Source organism: Carcharhinus amblyrhynchos, chromosome 14 (assembly GCF_965287045.1).
Source record: "Carcharhinus amblyrhynchos chromosome 14, sCarAmb.v2.hapA, whole genome shotgun sequence".
NCBI lineage: Eukaryota > Metazoa > Chordata > Chondrichthyes > Carcharhiniformes > Carcharhinidae > Carcharhinus > Carcharhinus amblyrhynchos.
The window spans coordinates 34,318,863-34,343,540 of record NC_137337.1 but is presented as its reverse complement, the minus strand read 5'-3'; the positions used below and the strand labels follow the sequence as shown (position 1 = coordinate 34,343,540).

General features: G+C 41.1%; 1 protein-coding gene across 4 annotated transcripts in view; it reads left to right on the top strand.

Moving 5' to 3' along the window:
- Positions 1 to 24,433, top strand: part of LOC145352576 (uncharacterized) — a 74,747-nt gene extending 50,314 nt beyond the window's left edge. Inside the window, exons 7-9 of one of the 4 annotated variants that reach the window (XM_080202627.1) lie at positions 171 to 7,739; positions 8,385 to 20,412; positions 21,793 to 24,433. In XM_080202627.1, coding sequence (XP_080058753.1) covers positions 171 to 7,739; positions 8,385 to 20,412; positions 21,793 to 22,898 — 20,703 coding nt within the window. In that variant the 3' untranslated portion in view covers positions 22,899 to 24,433. Of the gene's footprint in view, positions 1 to 170; positions 20,413 to 21,792 lie in introns of all 4 variants that reach the window. The other 3 variants (XM_080202628.1, XM_080202629.1, XM_080202626.1) reach the window with 3 other exon arrangements.
- Positions 24,434 to 24,678: the final 245 nt, after the last annotated feature.

Below are 24,678 nucleotides of genomic sequence, written 5' to 3'. Positions count from 1 at the left end.
AAGTACTAAGAAATACCAAAGCATTGTCGAGATCAGCCTAGCAAGTGAGCTAAGCACTCCACTCAACAACAAAATAAAAGAACTATCACTAGCATTGTACGCATGTCTGTCTCTATTAATCTTGTGGATTTCTTTCAAATGAAAACCAATAACAAAATACTTTCTTCTAGGGAGGGGAAGAAGATTTGTTTGCAAAACTTTATGAGAAGAAAACAAAAGGTGCTGCTGAAGAAATGAGCACAGAAACACAAATGCAAGATGCGGCTCAGAAGGGGAAGACTAAGGCAGCTGAAGTACCCGATGGCGCGTTTTCCTGCACCAAATTTCCATCTTTTAAGAAGACTAAGAAGTACAAACTGGACAGATCACACAGCTTATCCGAAACAGAGGAACGTGATCAACATGACATAACTGCAACAAGCACAGACATAGAATCGCAGTTAAAAACAGAGGAAACCCCCGAAAAGGGGAAGAAACGGAGAAGAAAAATAAAACTTCCACGTTTTGGTGCCAGGGAGACAAGAACAGGGAAAACAGAAGCTTCCAAGGAGGAAAAAGAAACCCCTTTGACAAGTACCAAAGAATCACCCGCTTTAAGATATGACACACTCCAAACAAGTGCAACGAGTATATCTCAAACCACAAATGGTACCACAGTAACAATAATGAAACAGCCTGATTCAAAGCTAGAGGATCAAAGTCATGAAATGGATTCGGATCATATTAGTATTGAATCCAAACTCAAAGTGCCAAAACTCAAAATAGCAAAGTTTGTCCTTTCAGAGCCAATTCAGCCCACAGTTGACAACGAGACAAAATTACCAGAGAAAGGCGCATGTTTGCAAACATTGGACGCCAGGATGGAATGTCAAAAAGTTGAAGTTGAGCATTCAACAAGAGACAATGACACCAAATCAGCCATTCCAATTACAGCTTCAGGAATTCAATTAAGAACAGATAGTGGAATGCCAAACGGTAAGTCCCAAATGGGTGGCATTAGCATTCAGGCACCTGACATTCAACTTTCAAAATCTGAAGCACAAACTAAGAAACCCAAGACCGACAAGCAGGAAAAGACAAAAAAGCCCAAAGGGAAAGAAGCCAAAGATAAAACTTCTGGAACACAGTTAAAGCCTTCAACACTGGCCATTGATGTCAGCTTAATGAAGGTTGATGCCACAGTTCCGAGCACTGACACAGATGTGAAAGAAGGAGCAGTAAAAATGATACCAGGTGAATTGAAGGGTGATCTCACCTCTGGGATTGCTGAGTTGGAAGGCTTCGATTCCAGTTTGGGAATCAGCACAAAGAAGAAACACAGTGATATTTCAGACTACAGACATCAATCTGATGTGAGGGACCAAAGCTGGGACACATTAGAGCCAGAAAGTAAGACAGTAGTGGAGATTTCTGGCATGCAGGTGAGTGAAAGAGGAAATGTAGAACAAATCAAAGGACCGAAATTTGGGCTTTCAACAACTGAAGAAAAACCTCACAAAATTGGTCTTGAAGTAAAGCGACCCCAGACTGAGGCCTCACGACCAAAAGCTGATGTAGATGGGAAACAACCAGCAATAAATGTGAAAGTGCCGAGTATTGATGTAAAACCAGGCAAGTTAGAAGATGACATCACTGTTAGAGACATTGAACTGAAAGGTCCAGATGTTGGTCTAAAAATGACCAAAATGGAGAAACCATCATTTTATATTGGTACCACAAAAGTGAAAGGGAAATTTGATGTTGATGCATCCATTCCTAAACCTGAAGTTGACATTTCAACTCCAGGACTGTCAGTGGACATTAAAGCCCCAACCACTGATATCCATGCACCAACAGTAGATGTCAATGTTCCAGCAGCAGACCTGAAGGTTAAAGGTGATGGTGGGAGTTTCAAAATGCCATCGATGAAAATGCCATCGATTGGTGTTTCACTTCCTAAAATCCAAGGTCCAGAGATTGATGTGAGTGTGAAGAAGCCAGATGTGGAGATTTTAGCTGAAAAACGTCAAGTAGATATTCAAGAGCCAAAAATTGACATCAGTGTACCAGAATGTGATGTTGGTGTGGAGGCACCTGATATGGATCTCAAAGGAAAAGGAGGCAAATTTAAAATGCCTAAATTTAAAGAACCAAAATTTGGATTTTCAGTACCTGATGTCAAAGGGCCCAACATTGGTGTTAAACTACCAAAAGTTGACTTGTCAATACCAAAAGCTGAAGTGGACGTGACAGTGCCTGGTATTGATGTAAAACCAGGCAAGATAGAAGGTGACATCAGTGTTGGAGACATTGAACTGAAAGGACCAGATGTCAGTCTAAAAACGCCCAAGGTGAAAAAGCCTTCAATTGAACTTGATGTTCCAAAAGTGAAAGGGAAATTTGATGTTGATGTGTCGATTCCTAAACCTGAAGTTGACATTTCAACTCCAGGACTGTCAGTGGACATTAAAGGTCCAACCACTGATATCCATGCACCAACAGTAGATGTTGATGTTCCAGCAGCAGATCTGAAGGTTAAAGGTGATGGTGGGAGTTTCAAAATGCCATCGATGGAAATGCCATCATTTGGTATCTCACTTCCTAAATTCCAAGGTCCGGAGATTGATGTGAGTGTGAAGAAGCCAGATGTGGATCTTTCACTTGAAAAACCTGACAACAGTGTCCCAGAATGTGATGTTGATGTGGAGGCACCTGATATAGATGTCAAGGGAAAAGGAGGCAAATTTAAAATGCCTAAATTTAAAGTACCAAAATTTGGATTTTCAGCACCTGAGGTCAAAGGGCCCAACATTGATGTTAAACTACCAAAAGTTGACATGTCAATACCAAAAGCTGAGGTGGACGTGACAGTGCCTGGTATTGATGTAAAACCAGGCAAATTAGAAGGTGATATCAGTGTTGGAGACATTGAACTGAAAGGTCCTGATGTCAGTCTGAAAATGCCCAAGGTAAAAAAGCCTTCAATTGAAGTTGATGTTCCAAAATTGAAAGGGAAATTTGATGTTGATGCAACGATTCCTAAACCTGAAGTTGACATTTCCACTCGAGGACTATCAGTGGACATTAAAGCCCCAACCACTGATATCCATGCACCAACACTGGATGTTGATGTTCCAGCAGCAGATCTGAAGGTTAAAGGTGACGGGGGGAGTTTCAAAATGTCATCAATGAAAATGCCATCGATTGGTGTCTCACTTCCTAAATTCCAAGGTCCAGAGATTGATGTGAGTGTGAAGAAGCCAGATGTGGATCTTTCACTTGAAAAACCTGAGGTGGATATTCAAGAGCCAAAAATTGACGTTAGTGTCCCAGAATGTGATGTTGATGTGGAGGCACCTGATATAGATGTCAAGGGAAAAGGAGGCAAATTTAAAATGCCTAAAATTAAAGGACCAAAATTTGGAATTTCAGCACCTGATGTCAAAGGGCCCAACATTGATGTCAAAGTACCAAAAGTTGACATGTCAATACCAAAAGCTGAGGTGGACATGACAGTGCCTGGTATTGATGTAAAACCAGGCAAATTAAAGGGTGATATTAATGTTGGAGACATTGACCTCAAAGGACCGGATGTCGGTCTAAAAATGCCCAAGATGGAGAAACCTTCATTTGATATTAGTCTCTCAAAGGTGAAAGGGAAATTTGATGTTGATACGTCGATTCCTAAACCTGAAGCTGACATTTCAACTCCAGGACTGTCAGTGGACATTAAAGCCCCAACCACTGATATCCATGCACCAACAGTAGATGTTGATGTTCCAGCAGCAGATCTGAAGGTTAAAGGTGATGGGGGGAGTTTCAAAATGCCATCGATGGAAATGCCATCATTTGGTATCTCACTTCCTAAATTCCAAGGTCCGGAGATTGATGTGAGTGTGAAGAAGCCAGATGTGGATCTTTCACTTGAAAAACCTGACGTCAGTGTCCCAGAATGTGATGTTGGTGTGGAGGCACCTGATATAGATGTCAAGGGAAAAGGAGGCAAATTTAAAATGCCTAAATTTAAAGTACCAAAATTTGGATTTTCAGCACCTGAGGTCAAAGGGCCCAACATTGATGTTAAACTACCAAAAGTTGACATGTCAATACCAAAAGCTGAGGTGGACGTGACAGTGCCTGGTATTGACGTAAAACCAGGCAAATTAGAAGGTGATATCAGTGTTGGAGACATTGAACTGAAAGGACCTGATGTCAGTCTGAAAATGCCCAAGGTAAAAAAGCCTTCAATTGAAGTTGACGTTCCAAAATTGAAAGGGAAATTTGATGCTGATGCAACGATTCCTAAACCTGAAGCTGACATTTCAACTCCAGGACTATCAGTGGACATTAAAGCCCCAACCACTGATATCCATGCACCAACAGTAGATGTCGATGTCCCAGCAGCAGACCTGAAGGTTAAAGGTGATGGGGGGAGTTTCAAAATGCCATCAATGAAAATGCCATCGATTGGAGTCTCACTTCCTAAATTCCAAGGTCCAGAGATTGATGTGAGTGTGAAGAAGCCAGATGTGGATCTTTCACTTGAAAAGCCTGAGGTAGATATTCAAGGGCCGAAAATTGACATCAGTGTCCCAGAATGTGATGTTGATGTGGAGGCACCTGATATAGATGTCAAGGGAAAAGGAGGCAAATTTAGAATGCCTAAAATTAAAGGGCCAAAATTTGGATTTTCAGCACCTGAGGTCAAAGGGCCCAACATTGATGTCAAGATACCAAAAGTTGACATGTCAATACCAAAACCTGAGGTGGACGTGACAGTGCCTGGTATTGATGTAAAACCAGGCAAATTAAAGGGTGATATTAATGTTGGAGACATTGATCTCAAAGGACCGGATGTCGGTCTAAAAATGCCCAAGATGGAGAAACCTTCATTTGATATTGGTCTCTCAAAAATGAAAGGGAAATTTGATGTTGATGTGTTGATTCCTAAACCTGAAGCTGACATTTCAACTCCAGGACTGTCAGTGGACATTAAAGGTCCAACCACTGATATCCATGCACCAACAGTAGATGTTGATGTCCCAGCAGCAGATCTGAAGGTTAAAGGTGATGGGGGGAGTTTCAAAATGCCATCGATGGAAATGCCATCATTTGGTGTCTCACTTCCTAAGTTCCAAGGTCCGGAGATTGATGTGAGTGTGAAGAAGCCAGATGTGGATCTTTCACTTGAAAAACCTGACGTCAGTGTCCCAGAATGTGATGTTGATGTGGAGGCACCTGATATAGATGTCAAGGGAAAAGGAGGCAAATTTAAAATGCCTAAATTTAAAGTACCAAAATTTGGATTTTCAGCACCTGAGGTCAAAGGGCCCAACATTGATGTTAAACTACCAAAAGTTGACATGTCAATACCAAAAGCTGAGGTGGACGTGACAGTGCCTGGTATTGACGTAAAACCAGGCAAATTAGAAGGTGATATCAGTGTTGGAGACATAGACTTGAAAGGACCTGATGTCAGTCTGAAAATGCCCAAGGTAAAAAAGCCTTCAATTGAAGTTGATGTTCCAAAATTGAAAGGGAAATTTGATGCTGATGCAACGATTCCTAAACCTGAAGCTGACATTTCAACTCCAGGACTGTCAGTGGACATTAAAGCCCCAACCACTGATATCCATGCACCAACAGTAGATGTCGATGTCCCAGCAGCAGACCTGAAGGTTAAAGGTGATGGGGGGAGTTTCAAAATGCCATCAATGAAAATGCCATCGATTGGTGTCTCACTTCCTAAATTCCAAGGTCCGGAGATTGATGTGAGTGTGAAGAAGCCAGATGTGGATCTTTCACTTGAAAAGCCTGAGGTAGATATTCAAGGGCCGAAAATTGACATCAGTGTCCCAGAATGTGATGTTGATGTGGAGGCACCTGATATAGATGTCAAGGGAAAAGGAGGGAAATTTAGAATGCCTAAAATTAAAGGGCCAAAATTTGGATTTTCAGCACCTGAGGTCAAAGGGCCCAACATTGATGTCAAGATACCAAAAGTTGACATGTCAATACCAAAACCTGAGGTGGATGTGACAGTGCCAAATATTGATGTAAAACCAGGCAAATTAAAGGGTGATATTAGTGTTGGAGACATTGATCTCAAAGGACTGGATGTCGGTCTAAAAATGCCCAAGATGGAGAAACCTTCATTTGATATTGGTCTCTCAAAAATGAAAGGGAAATTTGATGTTGATACGTTGATTCCTAAACCTGAAGCTGACATTTCAACTCCAGAACTATCAGTGGACATTAAAGCCCCAACCACTGATATCCATGCACCAACAGTAGATGTTGATGTTCCAGCAGCAGATCTGAAGTTTAAAGGTGATGGTGGGAGTTTCAAAATGCCATCGATGAAAATGCCATCGATTGGTGTCTCACTTCCTAAGTTCCAAGGTCCAGAGATTGATGTGAGTGTGAAGAAGCCAGATGTGGATGTGGATGTTGCACTTGAAAAACCTGAGGTAGATATCCAAGGGCCGAAAATTGACATTAGTGTCCCAGAATGTGATGTTGATGTGGAGGCACCTGATATAGATGTCAAGGGAAAAGGAGGCAAATTTAAAATACCTAAATTTAAAGGACCAAAATTTGGAATTTCGGCACCCGATATCAAAAGGCCCAACATTGATGTCAAACCGCCAAAGGTTGACATATCAATCCCAAAAGCTGAGGTTGATGTGACAGTGCCTGGTATTGATGTAAAGCCACGCAAGCTAGAAGGTGATATTAGTGTTAGAGGCATTGACCTGAAAGGAACAGACCTCAGTCTAAAAATGCCAGATGTGAAAAAACCCTCAATTGAAGTTGATGTTCCAAAATTGGGAGGGAAATTTGATGCTGATGCATCGATTCCTAAACCTGAAGTTGACATTTCTACTCCAGGACTGTCAGTGGACACTAAAGCCCCAACCACTGATATCCATGCACCAACAGTAGATGTCGATGTCCCAGCAGCAGATCTGAAGGTTAAAGGTGATGGGGGGAGTTTCAAAATGCCATCGATGAAAATGCCATCGATTGGTGTCTCACTTCCTAAATACCAAGGTCCAGAGATTGATGTGAGTGTGAAGAAGCCAGATGTGGATCTTTCACTTGAAAAACCTGAGGTAGATATTCAAGGGCCGAAAATTGACATCAGTGTACCGGAATGTGATGTTGATGTGGCGGCACCTGATATAGATGTCAAGGGAAAAGGGGGGAAAATCAAAATGCCTAAATTTAAAGTACCAAAATTTGGATTTACATCACCGGATATCAAAGGGCCCAACATTGATGTCAAACTACCAAAAGTTGACATGTCAATACCAAAAACTGAGATGGACGTGACAGAGCCTGGTATTGATGTAAAACCAAGCAAGATCGAAGGTGACATCAGTGTTGGTGACATTGAACTGAAAGGACCAGATGTCAGTCTAAAAATGCCAGACATGAAAAAGCCTAATATTGAAATTGATGTTCCAAAACTGAAAGGGAAATTTGATGTTGACGCATCAATTCCTAAACCTGAAGTTGACATTTCAGCTCCAGGACTATCAGTGGACATTAAAGCCCCAATCACTGATATCCATGCGCCAACAGTAGATGTCGATGTCCCAGCAGCAGATCTGAAGGTTAAAGGTGATGGTGGGAGTTTCAAAATGCCATCGATGAAAATGCCATCGATTGGTGTCTCACTTCCTAAATTCCAAGGTCCAGAGATTGATGTGAGTGTGAAGAAGCCAGATGTGGATCTTTCACTTGAAAAACCTGAGGTAGAAATTACAGAGGCGAAAATTGACGTTAGTGTACCAGAATGTGATGTTGATGTGGAGGCACCTGATATAGATGTCAAGGGAAAAGGAGGGAAAATAAAAATGCCTAAATTTAAAGGACCAAAATTTGGAATTTCAGCACCTGCAATCAAAGGGCCCAACATTGATGTTAAACTACCAAAAGTTGACATGTCAATACCAAAAGCTGAGATGGACGTGACAGTGCCTGGTATTGATGTAAAACCAGGCAAGTTAGAAGGTGATATCAGTGTTGGAGAGATTGAACTGAAAGGACCAGATGTCAGTCTAAAAATGCCAGATGTGAAAAAGCCTTCAATTGAAGTTGACGTTTCAAAGGTGAAAGGGAAATTTGATGCTGATATATCGATTCCTAAACCTGAAGCTGACATTTCAACTCCAGGACTGTCAGTGGACATTAAAGCCCCAACCACTGATATCCATGCACCAACACTGGATGTCGATGTCCCAGCAGCAGATCTGAAGGTTAAAGGTGATGGGGGGAGTTTCAAAATGCCATCGATGAAAATGCCATCGATTGGTGTCTCACTTCCTAAATTCCAAGGTCCAGAGATTGATGTGAGTGTGAAGAAGCCAGATGTGGATCTTTCACTTGAAAAGCCTGAGGTAGATATTCAAGGGCCGAAAATTGACATCAGTGTCCCAGAATGTGATGTTGATGTGGAGGCACCTGATATAGATGTCAAGGGAAAAGGAGGCAAATTTAAAATGCCTAAATTTAAAGTACCAAAATTTGGATTTACAGCACCTGATGTCAAAGGGCCCAACATTGATGTTAAACTACCAATAGTTGACATGTCAATACCAAAAGCTGAGATGGACGTGACAGTGCCTCGTATTGATGTAAAACCAGGCAAGTTAGAAGGTGATATCAGTGTTGGAGACATTGAACTGAAAGGACCAGATGTCAGTCTAAAAACACCCAAGGTGGAGAAACCATCATTTGATATTGGTATCCTGAATGTGAAAGGGAAATTTGATGCTGATGCATCGATTCCTAAACCTGAAGCTGACATTTCAACTCCAGGACTGTCAGTGGACATTAAAGCCCCAACCACTGATATCCATGCACCAACAGTAGATGTCGATGTTCCAGCAGCAGATCTGAAGGTTAAAGGTGATGGGGGGAGTTTCAAAATGCCATCGATGGAAATGCCATCGATTGGAGTCTCACTTCCTAAATTCCAAGGTCCGGAGATTGATGTGAGTGTGAAGAAGCCAGATGTGGATCTTTCACTTGAAAAACCTGAGGTAGATATTCAAGGGCCGAAAATTGACATCAGTGTACCGGAATGTGATGTTGATGTGGAGGCACCTGATATAGATGTCAAGGGAAAAGGAGGCAAATTTAAAATGCCTCAAATTAAAGTACCAAAATTTGGATTTTCAGCACCTGATGTCAAAGGGCCCAACATTGATGTCAAACTACCAAAAGTTGACATGTCAATACCAAAAGCTGAGGTGGACATTACAGTACCTGGCGTTGACGTAAAACCAGGCAAATTAAAGGGTGATATCAGTGTTGGAGACATTGAACTGAAAGGACCAGATGTCCGTCTAAAAATGACAGATGTGAAAAAGCCTTCAATTGAAGTTGACGTTCCAAAGGTGAAAGGGAAATTTGATGCTGATGTATCGATTCCTAAACCTGAAGCTGACATTTCAACTCCAGGACTATCAGTGGACACTAAAGCCCCAACCACTGATATCCATGCACCAAGACTGGATGTCGATGTTCCAGCAGCAGATCTGAAGATTAAAGGTGATGGGGGGAGTTTCAAAATGCCATCGATGAAATTGCCATCACTTGCTGTTTCACTTCCTAAATTCCAAGGTCCGGAGATTGATGTGAGTGTGAAGAAGCCAGATGTGGATCTTTCACTTGAAAAAGCTGAGGTGGATATTCAAGACCCGAACATTGACGTTAGTGTACCGGAATGTGATGTTGGTGTGGAGGCACCTGATATAGATGTCAAGGGAAAAGAAGGGAAATTTAAAATGCCTAAATTTAAAGTACCAAAATTTGGATTTTCAGCAACTGATGTCAAAGGGCCCAACATTGATGTCAAGGTACCAAAAGTTGACATGTCAATACCAAAAGCTGAGGTGGATGTGACAGTGCCTGGTATTGATTTAAAACCAGGCAAGTTAGAAGGTGATATGAGTGTTGGAGACATTGAGCTGAAAGGACCAGATGTCAGTCTAAAAACGCCCAAGGTGGAGAAACCATCATTTGATATTGGTATCCCGAATGTGAAAGGGGAATTTGATGTTGATGCATCGATTCCTAAACCTGAAGTTGACATTTCAACTCCAGGACTATCAGTGGACATTAAAGCCCCAACCACTGATATCCATGCACCAACAGTAGATGTCGATGTTCCAGCAGCAGACCTGAAGGTTAAAGGTGATGGGGGGAGTTTCAAAATGCCATCGATGAAATTGCCATCAATTGGTGTCTCACTTCCTAAATTCGAAGGTCCGGAGATTGATGTGAGTGTGAAGAAGCCAGATGTGGATCTTTCACTTGAAAAACCTGAGATCGATATTCAACGGCCGAAAATTGACGTCAGTGAACCAGAATGTGATGTTGGTGTGGAGGCACCTGATATAGATGTCAAGGGAAAAGGAGGCAAATTTAAAATGCCTCACATTAAGGTACCAAAATTTGGATTTTCAGCACCTGATGTCAAAGGGCCCAACATTGATGTCAAACTACCAAAAGCCGACATGTCAATACCAAAAGCTGATGTGGACGTGACAGTGCCTGGTATTGATGTAAAACCAAGCAAGTTAGAAGGTGATATCAGTGTTGGAGACATTGAACTGAAAGGACTAGATGTCAGTCTAAAAATGCCAGATGTGAAAAAGCCTTCAATTGAAGTTGACGTTCCAAAGGTGAAAGGGAAATTTGATGTTGATGTATCGATTCCTCAACCTGAAGCTGACATTTCAACTCCAGGACTATCAGTGGACATTAAAGGTCCAACCACTGATATCCATGCACCAACAGTAGATGTCAATGTCCCAGCAGCAGATCTGAAGGTTAAAGGTGATGGGGGGAGTTTCAAAATGCCATCGATGAAAATGCCATCGATTGGTGTCTCACTTCCTAAATTCCAAGGTCCAGAGATTGATGTGAGTGTGAAGAAGCCAGATGTCGATCAACCATTTGAAAAACCTGAAGTAGATATTCAAGAGCCGAAAATTGACATCAGTGTCCCAGAATGTGATGTTGATGTGGAGGCACCTGATATAGATGTCAAGGGAAAAGGAGGCAAATTTAAAATGCCTAAATTCAAAGTACCAAAATTTGGATTTTCAGCACCTGATGTCAAAGGGCCCAACATCGATGTCAAACTACCAAAAGTTGACATGTCAATACCAAAAGCTGAGGTGACAGTGCCTGGTATTGATGTAAAACCTGGCAAGTTAGAAGGTGATATCAGTGTTGGAGACATTGAACTGAAAGGTCCTGATGTCAGTTTAAAAATGCCCAAGGTGGAGAAACCATCATTTGATATTGGTATCCCGAAAATTAAAAGGAAATTTGATGCTGATGCGTCGATTCCTAAACCTGAAGTTGACATTTCAACTCCAGGACTATCAGTGGACATTAAAGCCCCAACCACTGATATCCATGCACCAACAGTAGATGTCGATGTTCCAGCAGCAGATCTGAAGGTTAAAGGTGATGGGGGGAGTTTCAAAATGCCATCGATGAAAATGCCATCGATTGGAGTCTCACTTCCTAAATTCCAAAGTCCGGAGATTGATGTGAGTGTGAAGAAGCCAGATGTGGATCTTTCACTTGAAAAGCCTGAGGTAGATATTCAAGGGCCAAAAATTGACGTCAGTGTCCCAGAATGTGATGTTGATGTGGAGGCACCTGATATAGGTGTAAAGGGAAAAGGAGGCAAATTTAAAATGCCTCATATGAAAGTACCAAAATTTGGATTTTCAGCACCTGATGTCAAAGGGCCCAACGTTGATGTCAAACTACCAAAAGTTGACATGTCAATACCAAAAGCTGAGGTGGACGTGACAGTGCCTGGTATTGATGTAAAACCAGGCAAGTTAGAAGGTGATATCAGTGTTGGAGACATTGAACTGAAAGGACCAGATGTCAGTCTAAAAATGCCAGATGTGAAAAAGCCTTCAATTGAAGTTGATGTTCCAAAGGTGAAAGGGAAATTTGATGCTGATATATCGATTCCTAAACCTGAAGTTGACATTTCAACTCCAGGACTATCAGTGGACACTAAAGCCCCAACCACTGATATCCATGCACCAACAGTAGATGTCGATGTCCCAGCAGCGGATCTGAAGGTTAAAGGTGATGGGGGGAGTTTCAAAATGCCATCGATGAAAATGCCATCGATTGGTGTCGCACTTCCTAAATTCCAAGGTCCAGAGATTGATGTGAGTGTGAAGAAGCCAGATGTGGATCTTTCACTTGAAAAACCTGAGGTAGATATTCAAGAGCCGAAAATTGACATCAGTGTCCCAGAATGTGATGTTGATGTGGAGGCACCTGATATAGATGTCAAGGGAAAAGGAGGCAAATTTAAAATGCCTAAATTTAAGGTACCAAAATTTGGATTTACAACACCTGATGTCAAAGGGCCCAACATTGATGTCAAACTACCAAAAGTTGACATATCAATACCAAAGGCTGAGGTGGACATTACAATGCCTGGCATTGACGTAAAATCAGGCAAGTTAGAAGGTGATATCAGTGTTGGAGACATTGAACTGAAAGGGCCAGATGTTAGTCGCAAAATGCCAGATGTTAAAAAGCCTTCAATTGAAGTTGACGTTCCAAAGGTGAAAGGGAAATTTGATGCTGATCTTTCAATTCCTAAACCTGAAGTTGACATTTCAACTCCAGGACTGTCAGTGGACATTAAAGGTCCAATCACTGATACCCATGCACCAACAGTAGATGTCGATGTTCCAGCAGCAGATCTGAAGGTTAAAGGTGATGGTGGGAGTTTCAAAATGCCATCGATGAAAATGCCATCGATTGGTGTCTCACTTCCTAAATTCCAAGGTCCGGAGATTGATGTGAGTGTGAAGAAGCCAGATGTGGATCTTTCACTTGAAAAACCTGAGGTAGATATTCAAGGGCCAAAAATTGACGTAAGTGTACCAGAATGTGATGTTGATGTGGAGGCACCTGATATAGATGTCAAGGGAAAAGGAGGCAAATTTAAAATGCCTCATATGAATGTACCAAAATTTGGATTTTCAGCACCTGAGGTCAAAGGGCCCAACATTGATGTCAAACTACCAAAAGTTGACATGTCAATACCAAAGGCTGATGTGGACGTGACAGTGCCTGGTATTGATGTAAAACCAGGCAAGTTAGAAGGTGATATCAGTGTTGGAGACATTGAACTGAAAGGACCAGATGTCAGTCTAAAAATGCCAGATGTGAAAAAGCCTTCAATTCAAGTTGATGTTCCAAAGGTGAAAGGGAAATTTGATGCTGATATATCGATTCCTAAACCTGAAGCTGACATTTCAACTCCAGGACTGTCAGTGGACATTAAAGCCCCAACCACTGATATCCATGCACCAACAGTAGATGTCGATGTTCCAGCAGCAGATCTGAAGATTAAAGGTGATGGTGGGAGTTTCAAAATGCCGTCGATGAAAATGCCATCGATTGGTGTCTCACTTCCTAAATTCCAAGGTCCAGAGATTGATGTGAGTGTGAAGAAGCCAGATGTCGATCTTTCACTTGAAAAACCTGAGGTAGATATTCAAGGGCCAAAAATTGATGTTAGTGTACCGGAATGTGATGTTGATGTGGAGGCACCTGATATAGATGTCAAGGGAAAAGGAGGCAAATTTAAAATGCCTAAATTTAAAGTACCAAAATTTGGATTTACAGCACCTGAGATCAAAGGACCCAACATTGATGTCAAACTACCAAAAATTGACATGTCAATACCAACAGATGAGGTGGATGTAAGGGTGCCTGGTATTGATGTAAAACCAGGCAAGTTAGAAGGTGATATCAGTGTTGGAGACATTGACCTGAAAGGACCTGATGTCAGCTTAAAAATGCCCAAGGTGGAGAAACCATCATTTGATATTGGTATCCTGAAAATGAAAGGGAAATTTGATGTTGATGCATCGATTCCTAAACCTGAAGTTGACATTTCAACTCCAGGACTATCAGTGGACATTAAGGCCCCAACCACTGATATCCATGCACCAACAGTAGATGTCGACGTTCCAGCAGCAGACCTGAAGGTTAAAGGTGATGGGGGGAGTTTCAAAATGCCATCAATGAAAATGCCATCGATTGGTGTCTCACTTCCTAAATTCCAAGGTCCAGAGATTGATGTGAGTGTGAAGAAGCCAGATGTGGATCTTTCACTTGAAAAACCTGAGGTGGATATTCATGGGCCGAAAATTGACGTCAGTGTACCAGAATGTGATGTTGATGTGGAGGCACCTGATATAGATGTCAAGGGAAAAGGAGGGAAATTTAAAATGCCTAAATTTAAAGTACCAAAATTTGGATTTTCAGCACCTGATGTCAAAGGGCCCAACATTGATGTCAAACTACCAAAAGTTGACATGTCAATACCAAAGGCTGAGGTGGACGTGACAGTGCCTGGTATTGATGTAAAACCAGGCAAGTTAGAAGGTGATATCAGTGTTGGAGACATTGAACTGAAAGGACCTGATGTCAGCTTAAAAATGCCCAAGGTGGAGAAACCATCATTTGATATTGGTATCCCGAAAATGAAAGGGAAATTTGATGTTGATGCATCGATTCCTAAACCTGAAGTTGACATTTCAACTCCAGGACTGTCAGTGGACATTAAAGCCCCAACCACTGATATCCATGCACCAACAGTAGACGTCGATTTTCCAGCAGCAGATCTGAAGGTTAAAGGTGATGGGGGGAGTTTCAAAATGCCATCGATGAAAATGCCACCGTTTGGTGTCTCACTTCCTAAATTCCAAAGTCCGGAGATTGATGTGAGTGTGAAGAAGCCAGATGTGGATCTTTCACTTGAAAAACCTGAGGTAGAAATTGATAAACCGAAAATTGACGTCAGTGTACCAGAATGTGATGTTGGTGTGGAGGCACCTGATATAGATGTCAAGGGAAAAGGAGGCAAATTTAAAATGCCTAAATTTAAAGTACCAAAATTTGGATTTTCAGCACCTGATGTCAAAGGGCCCAACATTGATGTTAAACTACCAAAAATTGACATGTCAATACCAAAGGCTGAGGTGGACGTGACAGTGCCTGGTATTGATGTAAAACCAGGCAAGTTAGAAGGTGATATCAGTGTTGGAGACATTGACCTGAAAGGACCAGATGCCAATCTAAAAATGCCCAAGGTGAAAGGGAAATTTGATGCTGATGCATCGATTCCTAAACCTGAAGTTGACATTTCAACTCCAGGACTATCAGTGGACATTAAGGCCCCAACCACTGATATCCATGCACCAACAGTAGATGTCGATGTTCCAGCAGCCGATCTGAAGGTTAAAGGTGATGGGGGGAGTTTCAAAATGCCATCAATGAAAATGCCATCGATTGGTGTTTCATTTCCTAAATTCCAAGGTCCAGAGATTGATGTGAGTGTGAAGAAGCCAGATGTGGAGATTTCAGTTGAAAAACCTCAAGTAGACATTCAAGGGCCGAAAATTGACGTAGGTGTCCCAGAATGTGATGTTGATGTGGAGGCACCTGATATAGATGTCAAGGGAAAAGGAGGGAAAATGAAATTGCCTAAATTTAAAGGACCGAAATTTGGATTTTCAGCACCTGATGTCAAAGGGCCCAAAATTGATGTCAAACTACCAAAAGTTGACATGTCAATACCAAAAGCTGAGGTGGACGTGACAGTGCCTGGTATTGACGTAAAACCAAGCAAGTTAGAAGGTGATATCAGTGTTGGAGACATTGAACTGAAAGGACCAGATGTCAGTCTAAAAATGCCAGATGTGAAAAAGCCATCAATTGAAGTTGACGTTTCAAAGGTGAAAGGGAAATTTGATGCTGATGTGACAATTCCTAAACCTGAAGTTGACATTTCAACTCCAGGACTGTCAGTGGACATTAAAGCCCCAACCACTGATATCCATGCACCAACACTGGATGTCGATGTCCCAGCAGCAGATCTGAAGGTTAAAGGTGATGGTGGGAGTTTCAAAATGCCATCGATGAAAATGCCATTGTTTGGTGTCTCACTTCCTAAATTCCAAAGTCCAGAGATTGATGTGAGTGTGAAGAAGCCAGATGTGGATCTTTCACTTGAAAAACCTGAGGTAGGTGTTCAAGGGCCGAAAACTGACGTCAGTGTACCAGAATGTGATGTTGATGTGGAGGCACCTGATATAGATGTCAAGGGAAAAGGAGGCAAATTTAAAATGCCTAAATTTAAAGTACCAAAATTTGGATTTTCAGCACCTGATGTCAAAGGGCCCAACATTGATGTTAAACTACCAAAAGTTGACATGTCAATACCAAAGGCTGAAGTGGACGTGACAGTGCCTGGTATTGATGTAAAACCAGGCAAATTAGAAGGTGATATCAGTGTTGGAGACATTGAACTGAAAGGTCCTGATGTCAGTTTAAAAATGCCCAAGGTGGAGAAACCATCATTTGATATTGGTATCCCGAAAATGAAAGGGAAATTTGATGTTGATGCGTCGATTCCTAAACCTGAAGTTGACATTTCAACTCCAGAACTGTCAGTGGACGTTAAAGGTCCAACCACTGATATCCATGCACCAACAGTAGACGTCGATTTTCCAGCAGCAGACCTGAAGGTTAAAGATGATGGTGGGAGTTTCAAAATTCCATCGATGAAAATGCCATCATTTGGTGTCTCACTTCCTAAATTCCAAGGTCCGGAGATTGATGTGAGTGTGAAGAAGCCAGATGTGGATCTTTCACTTGAAAAACCCGAGGTAGATATTCAAGGGCCGAAAATTGACGTCAGTGTACCAGAATGTGATGTTGATGTGGAGGCACCTGATATAGATGTCAAGGGAAAAGGAGGGAAAATGAAATTGCCTAAATTTAAAAGACTAAAATTTGGATTTACAGCACCTGATATCAAAGGGCCCAACATTGATGTCAAACTACCAAAAGTTGACACGTCCATTCCAAAAGCTGAGGTGGACGTGACAGTGCCTGGTATTGATGTAAAACCAGGCAAGTTAGAAGGTGATATCAGTGTTGGAGACATTGAACTGAAAGGACCTGATGTCAGTCTAAAAATGCCAGATGTGAAAAAGCCTTCAATTGAAGTTGATGTTCCAAAGGTGAAAGGGAAATTTGATGCTGATATATCGATTCCTAAACCTGAAGCTGACATTTCAACTCCAGGACTGTCAGTGGACATTAAAGCCCCAACCACTGATATCCATGCACCAACAGTAGATGTCGATGTCCCAGCAGCAGATCTGAAGGTTAAAGGTGATGGTGGGAGTTTCAAAATGCCATCGATGAAGATGCCATCGATTGGTGTCTCACTTCCTAAATTCCAAGGTCCGGAGATTGATGTGAGTGTGAAGAAGCCAGATGTGGATTTTTCACTTGAAAAGCCTGAGGTAGATATTCAAGAGCCGAAAATTGACATCAGTGTCCCAGAATGTGATGTTGGTGTGGAGGCACCTGATATAGATGTCAAGGGTAAAGGAGGCAAATTTAAAATGCCTAAATTTAAGGTACCCAAATTTGGATTTTCAGCACCTGATGTCAAAGGGCCCAACATTGATGTTAAACTACCAAAAGTTGACATGTCAATACCAAAAGCTGAGGTGCCTGGTATTGATTTAAAACCAGGCAAGTTAGAAGGTGACATCAGTGTTGGGGACATTGAACTGAAAGGACCTGATGTCAGTCTAAAAATGCCCAAGGTGAAAACGCCTTCAACTGAAGTTTTTGCTGGAAAAGTGAAAGGGAAATTTGATGTTGATGCATCAATTGCTAAACCTGAAGTTGACATTTCTACTCCAGGACTATCAGTGGACATTAAGGCCCCAACCACTGATATCCATGCACCAACAGTAGATGTCGATGTTCCAGCAGCAGATCTGAAGGTTAAAGGTGATGGTGGGAGTTTCAAAATGTCATCAATGAAAATGCCATCAATTGGTGTCTCACTTCCTAAATTCGAAGGTCCGGAGATTGATGTGAGCGTGAAGAAGCCAGATGTGGATCTTTCACTTGAAAAACCTGAGGTAGATATTCAAGGGCCGCAAGTTGATGTCAGTGTACCAGAAAGTGATGTTGGTGTGGAGGCACCTGATATAGATGTCACAGGAAAAGGAGGCAAATTTAAAATGCCTAAATTCAAAGTACCAAAATTTGGATTTTCAGCACCTGATGTCAAAGGGCCCAACATTGATGTCAAACTACCAAAAGTTGACATGTCAATACCAAAAGCTGAGGTGGACGTGACAGTGCCTGGTATTGATGTAAAACCAGGCAAGTTAGAAGGTGATATCAGTGTTGGAGACATTGAACTGAAAGGACCAGATGTCAGTCTAAAAATGCCAGATGTGAAAAAGCCTTCAATTGAAGTTGATGTTCCAAAGGTGAAAGGGAAATTTGATGCTGATGTATCGATTCCTAAACCTGAAGCTGACATTTCAACTCCAGGACTATCAGTGGATATTAAAGGTCCAACCACTGATATCCATGCACCAACAGTAGATGTCGACGTTCCAGCAGCAGATCTGAAGGTTAAAGGTGATGGGGGGAGTTTCAAAATGCCATCAATGAAAATGCCATCGATTGGTGTCTCACTTCCGAAATTCCAAGGTCCAGAGATTGATGTGAGTGTGAAGAAGCCAGATGTGGAGATTTCACTTGAAAAACCTGAGGTAGATATTCAAGGGCTGCAAGGTGACGTCAGTGTACCGGAATGTGATGTTGATGTGGAGGCACCTGACATGGATCTCAAAGGAAAAGGAGGGAAAATAAAATTGCCTAAATTTAAAGGATCGAAATTTGGAATTTCAGCACCTGACATCAAAGGGCCCAAAATTGATGTCAAACTACCAACAGTTGACATGTCAATACCAAAAGCTGATGTGGACATGACAGTGCCTGGTATTGATGTAGAACCAGGCAAGTTAGAAGGTGACATCAGTGTTGGAGACATTGAACTGAAAGGACCAGATGTCAGTCTAAAAATGCCTGAGGTCAAAAAGCCTTCAATTGAAGTTGATGTTCCAAAATTGAAAGGGAAATTTGATGCTGATGCATCGATTCCGAAACCTGAAGTTGACATTTCAACTCCTGGACTGTCAGTGGACATTAAAGCCCCAACCACTGACATCCATGCACCAACAGTAGATGTCGATGTTCCAGCAGCAGATCTGAAGGTCAAAGGTGATGGTGGGAGTTTCAAAATGCCATCGATGAAAATGTCATCATTTGGTGTCTCACTTCCAAAATTCAGAGGACCAGAGATGGATTTGAATGTGCGGAAAGCAGATGTGGAGATTTCACTTGCAAAACCTGAAGTAAATATTGATGTCCCAAAAGTTGATGTTGGAGCCCCGGACTGTGAAGCCGAGAAGGAGGTACCTGATGTGGATATTCAATTGGCTGGTGGAAGAATGAAACTGCCAAAATTTAAAGCGCTGAAATTTGGATTTTCGAGACCTGATATCAAAGCTCCGAAAATGACCGTTGATGTCACTGAGCCTACAGTTGACATCTCTCTCCCAAAACCTGATATGCATGTAAAGGTTCCTGGTAAAGATGTCAAATTAGAGAAGATGGAAAATGATTTTAAGGCTGCTGATCTTGAAGGCCCTGATGCCAGTCATAAAATATCTGAGATTAACATGCCATCCGTTGTCAGTGCCCATCCAAAAGTGAAAGGTAGATTTGATGTTGGTTCATTCTTACATAAACCTGATCTGCTAACAACTCCCGGACCATCAGTTGACATTAAAAAGCAATCATCTGACATCCCTGTCCAACATACGGGTGTTGATTTTGCAGACCAGAAGATCAAAGGTGATGGTGGGAAGTTTAAAATGCCATCATTAGGAATTTCACTTCCAAAATTTAAAGATCCTGAAGTCGATGTTAGCATGAAGGAGACGGATGTCAACACTTCTCTTGTAAAACCGGAGATAGATCTTAAAGGCCCACAGGTTGAGGTGTGCACACCGGCAAGTGGCATGGATGTAAAGGCATCTAAAACATTTGAAGTTGATTCTGACAGGAAGTTCATTGGTGAGCCTAATGTTTGCGATCGTGGACCACATGACTCTGATACCTTGTTAAAAATGTCAAACGTCCAAAAGCCATTAACGGTGCAAGATAACGTCAATCTTGATACAAATCAGCCAAAACCTGAAGCTGTCATGGCTGAAATATCACTGGACCTCAAAAGTTCAGAGCATGTCACTCATTCATCAAGATTAAATGAGGATGCTGATTCAGTCCATATTACAGCTGAAGGTGCAGGTCCACATTTGAAACCACCTGAGACAAAAGTGTCATTATTCGGAGTGTCACTTTCTAAATTTAACTTTCCAGATGTTGAGTTTGGCGCGGAAGCAACAGGCAAAGATGTCTCACTATCCGAAGATCCTAATGTTGCCAAGGCCAAGACTGATGATCCAGGTACTGCTGTTTAACGACATTTAATGTTTAAGTTGGCTATGTTGTTGGAAAATTGTTTCACCTCACAATAATAGTGTATTGATTTGAAATATTGAGGAATAACGTATCTGGGAAGGTGAACTTAGATTTGAGCATTCGAGTGAAGTGGGCAATTTACATATCACCCACACTGTTATTCCATTGAAAGCCAATGAAAATAATTGTTCTTTACTGAACATTTTGTAATACCTTCAAAAGACAATGTCACCTCTGTGATTGTTCCAATAGGCAATTCAGCCTCAAACTATGCTCTTTTTGGTAATTAATTAAACTTAGATAAGTTAAATCTTGTTAAAGCTGACAATTTGGTAATGCTTAGCCTTGGCTCAAATGGCAGGTGATTTAGCCTGAGAGATGTTGACATGAACTTGGTGTTGGAGTGCTTTCAAGTAAATATGATGAAAGGAAGGTGTGCCTGAAAAGTCCAGTACATAATATTCAATTAGCCTTGTTGATTATGTAATAAACACTAAATAAACAGGAGATACCAGAACCCATTTAATCACATCTCAGAAGGAAAATGCCGTCAAAATTGATGCCCATTCATTGAAGAAGGGAGCAAAAAATTGATTCTGATATAGTCAATAAATATTGCAATGATACATTAAGTACAAATCATCGATATCACAATCAGTCAATTGTAGAGATACTGAGAACCCTTTTGCTGATCATTTAACTAAAATGAAGGCATATGCTTGGCAGTAGTTTTAATAATGTCATAAGTCGGCTTACGTTCACATTGCAGTGAAATTGCTGTGAAAATCCCCTAGTCACACACTATGGCACCTGTTCGGATACACTGAGGGAGAATTTAGCTAATGCACCTAACAGCACGCCTTTCAGGCTGTGGAAGGAAACCGGAGCATCTGGTGGAAACTTGTACAGACGCAGGGAAAACACGCAGACTCCACACAGATGGTGACCCAAGTCGGGAATCGAACCTGGGTCCCTGGTGATGTGAGACACCAGTGCTAACCACTGTGCCATCATGCCACCCTCAAAATGTAATCAAAGTTTGATCTTGATGAATGAATGAATGACATGCTCTGGACTTTTGAGGTCCAGTAGTTAAAGAGCTGTCAGAGACTGAAGGAGGAAAGCTTTTCTCAATCGTAAAAATCTACGATGAAAAGTATGCACATTTGAAATTATACAATATGAAGAAGTTACAGATGTTACTGACTGAAGTATTAATTCATTCAGAAAAGAAAGAACCTATTTCCATATGAATTGGAATTGAATGTTGATCAGAAAAGTACAGTAGATAAAATTGATGAGATTAAACTTAAATTCCCTTGCACTCTTTTTTCATCCCCTCACATCTTTTTCGTTCAATTCAAGGAAAGATTGGTGAGGATCCTAAATTCAAAGGCCAAAAGGATGCTGAATCAGCAACAACCGATGAGAGTTCTCCATCTAAAGGGAAGACAAGTTGGTTTAAATTTCCAAAAATCAGCTTTTCATCCCCGTGGAAAAAAGAAAAAGGCCCTGATGGTGAGAAGCAGCTTGCACATGCAATGCCAGCATCCAGCTCAGAACATGTTCAATTTAGTGTCAAAGCGAGTGACGTGAAAACTGATGGCCATGACATTTTACCTAAAAGGTCTTCAGATGAAGTATCGCCATTAATCACCCCGCCATCAAAAGAAGTTGAAGGCACTGAACATGCATCAGCTGAAGGTGACACAACTCACACAGTAACAATCACGTGCAAAATCCCTGATAGCACAACATCAGGAACACAAGTGACGAAGCCCAGCCAAATAGTGACATCAACTGCAAGAACTGAGCTTGTCTTGCTGGAATCAGGTGATTTCACAACACATGTACCATCATCCAAAGCAATCAAGACGTCTTTGCTGGAATCTTGCCATCAAGGCCAAGTTCCAACCTGCGAATCTGGACTCTGTCAAACTACTCTGACTGAAACCAAAATTACAAAGGCGAATGAGAAGCAACGAAGTCTCAAAAAGCCAGAAATCTTTCAAGGTCCTCACCCATCAACATCCTCACTACCTGAAAGTTTAAAACATACCCAACCAACAGAACATTCCACAGTTGTCACTAAAGAACATCTTACTCGAGAGCAAACTGCCAGTGGGACACCTGAACCAGTGACATACACCAAAGAATGTTCTTCATTCCTGTCTGAATTTCATTCTCCCAAACCAGAATACACTGTATCTTCTGAAGGGCACACCTTCACTAAGAAATATACCAAAACTGAAGGAACTGTAGTTGTCTCAACTGAGAGTTCCATAGTACAAGGAGACATGGCTCCTGAAGCAACAGTTACCACTGATACATCTACTACTTTCCAAAGAAAGGGGGAAATGATTCAGAGTGAGCAAAAGCAGTTCTCGGAAATATCCCAACCTCCCTCGTTTTCCCTCTCCTTAACTAAATCTGAGACAAAAGAAGATAAAAAGGCAGAAAATAAGGAATAAGGCATTCATGGCCTTATTTATAATTATGATATGATGCTTTTACACAAGAGTTACCTTTGCTGTTTTCTGTATTTAACTAAATATTTACTTGATTATTCTATGCTAGAGAGAAGTTTTATATAACAATAAGGACATTTCATATTGCATTAGGTGTTAAAGATCACACTTTCACATTATAATAGAACTAGTTCATAACAACAAATTCAGAATTTAAAATATTGACTACTTCAGTAGGTTATGCACTGTTTTGCATATCTATGCATAGGCTACTCAAAAATTACTTTAAACCTAAATACAACTGGGACAAAGCTTCATGCCTTTAAATCATCATTCAGTGATATTCATCTTACCTATGGTTTTCAATTAGTGACCTCTTGTCTTCACTTAACTTGATCGAATAATCATCTCCACAGTTAGTTTCATGAATATCTAAGTGTTAATAAGGAGACATTATCTCAAAATCATTTGTACATTCAAATTACATTAAACAGGAATAGTTAACAAAGAATAAGTATGAAGATTTTGCCAGCAATTAACATTATTTTTAAAAGTTCGCACTTCATCTCTAATTAAAAGTAACATACTTGAATTATCTGCAAGTTCTGAATAATAAACATTAAGAAGTACGACCCACTGGCCTAAGTAGTGGAATTGGACAATTGCCCACTCAATTTGCCTCACCATTTTGAAACATATATCACAAAGCACCTGTGTTGTGTTATCTCATTTCTCACATTGGTCATCATTAGGCCTGCCTGAGCTGGGATTCTCCGGTCCCACTGCTGTGAATGGAGATTTGGCTGAGTGCCCAATTCTCCACCGTTGCCAGCAGGCAAATGACATTGGAGAATTTCCGGCAAACATCTATTTAGCAGCAAGTTCCTGATGTTGGTCTGTGTCCACTAGAATTCATTTCACAATAAATATTTCCAGCCAGAAGGTAGAGAGCATTTCCATCTCATCAGTCTTCGATCCAGGTCTCGGGAATGGCCTAATCCACTGCACCACTCTGTTTTTTACAACACATTACTTCTGAAACGATTATAGTGGATATCAAGTCACTGAACTAATACTTGTAATATATGGTGTAACAAAACATTTAAAGCATGTGTGTCAGTAACATACAAACAGTACAAAATGTAACAAGGATTCATCACAACGTCACTGGAGCTTAGTAGATATAACTTTAATTTGTTCTTTTCCGATTAACCTTTAAAACGTATGCAAATCTGTGCGAATATTTTTGGTGTAAATATGATTAACCAAAATTTGTATCTTGAAAACTGCTGTTGATTTCTGACACAATTGCTGTGGGGTATTACTCACATGGATTATTGATTTTGCTTTGCTAAGTTTCTTACAGTTAATTCATTTGCAATTTTGTGTATGTGTTATCAATAAAAAAATTTTGTTTCAACATAAAATTTGGTGTGATTTGGTTTAGTTTAGTTCGGCTGAAGTGGTGACTTTGTGCAGAATTTGAACAAAACTGACCTGTTCCTAGTGGGTAGAAAGTGAGGAGTGGGACTATTGGAATGTCAGCAGTGGGTTGGGAACCTGCTTGTTGCTGGAGTGAGCCTTTTTTAAGTTCATTCAGGGAAAGTGAACATGGCTGGCTAGGCCAGCATTTATTGCCCATCCCAGATTACCGTTGAGAAGGTGGTATCCTCAGATGCCATCTTGAACCACTGAAATCCATGCCTTGTAGTTACATCTGTAGTGCTGTTAGGAAGGGGGTTCCAGGTTATTGACTCAAGGAAAGGCGATATATTTTCAAGTC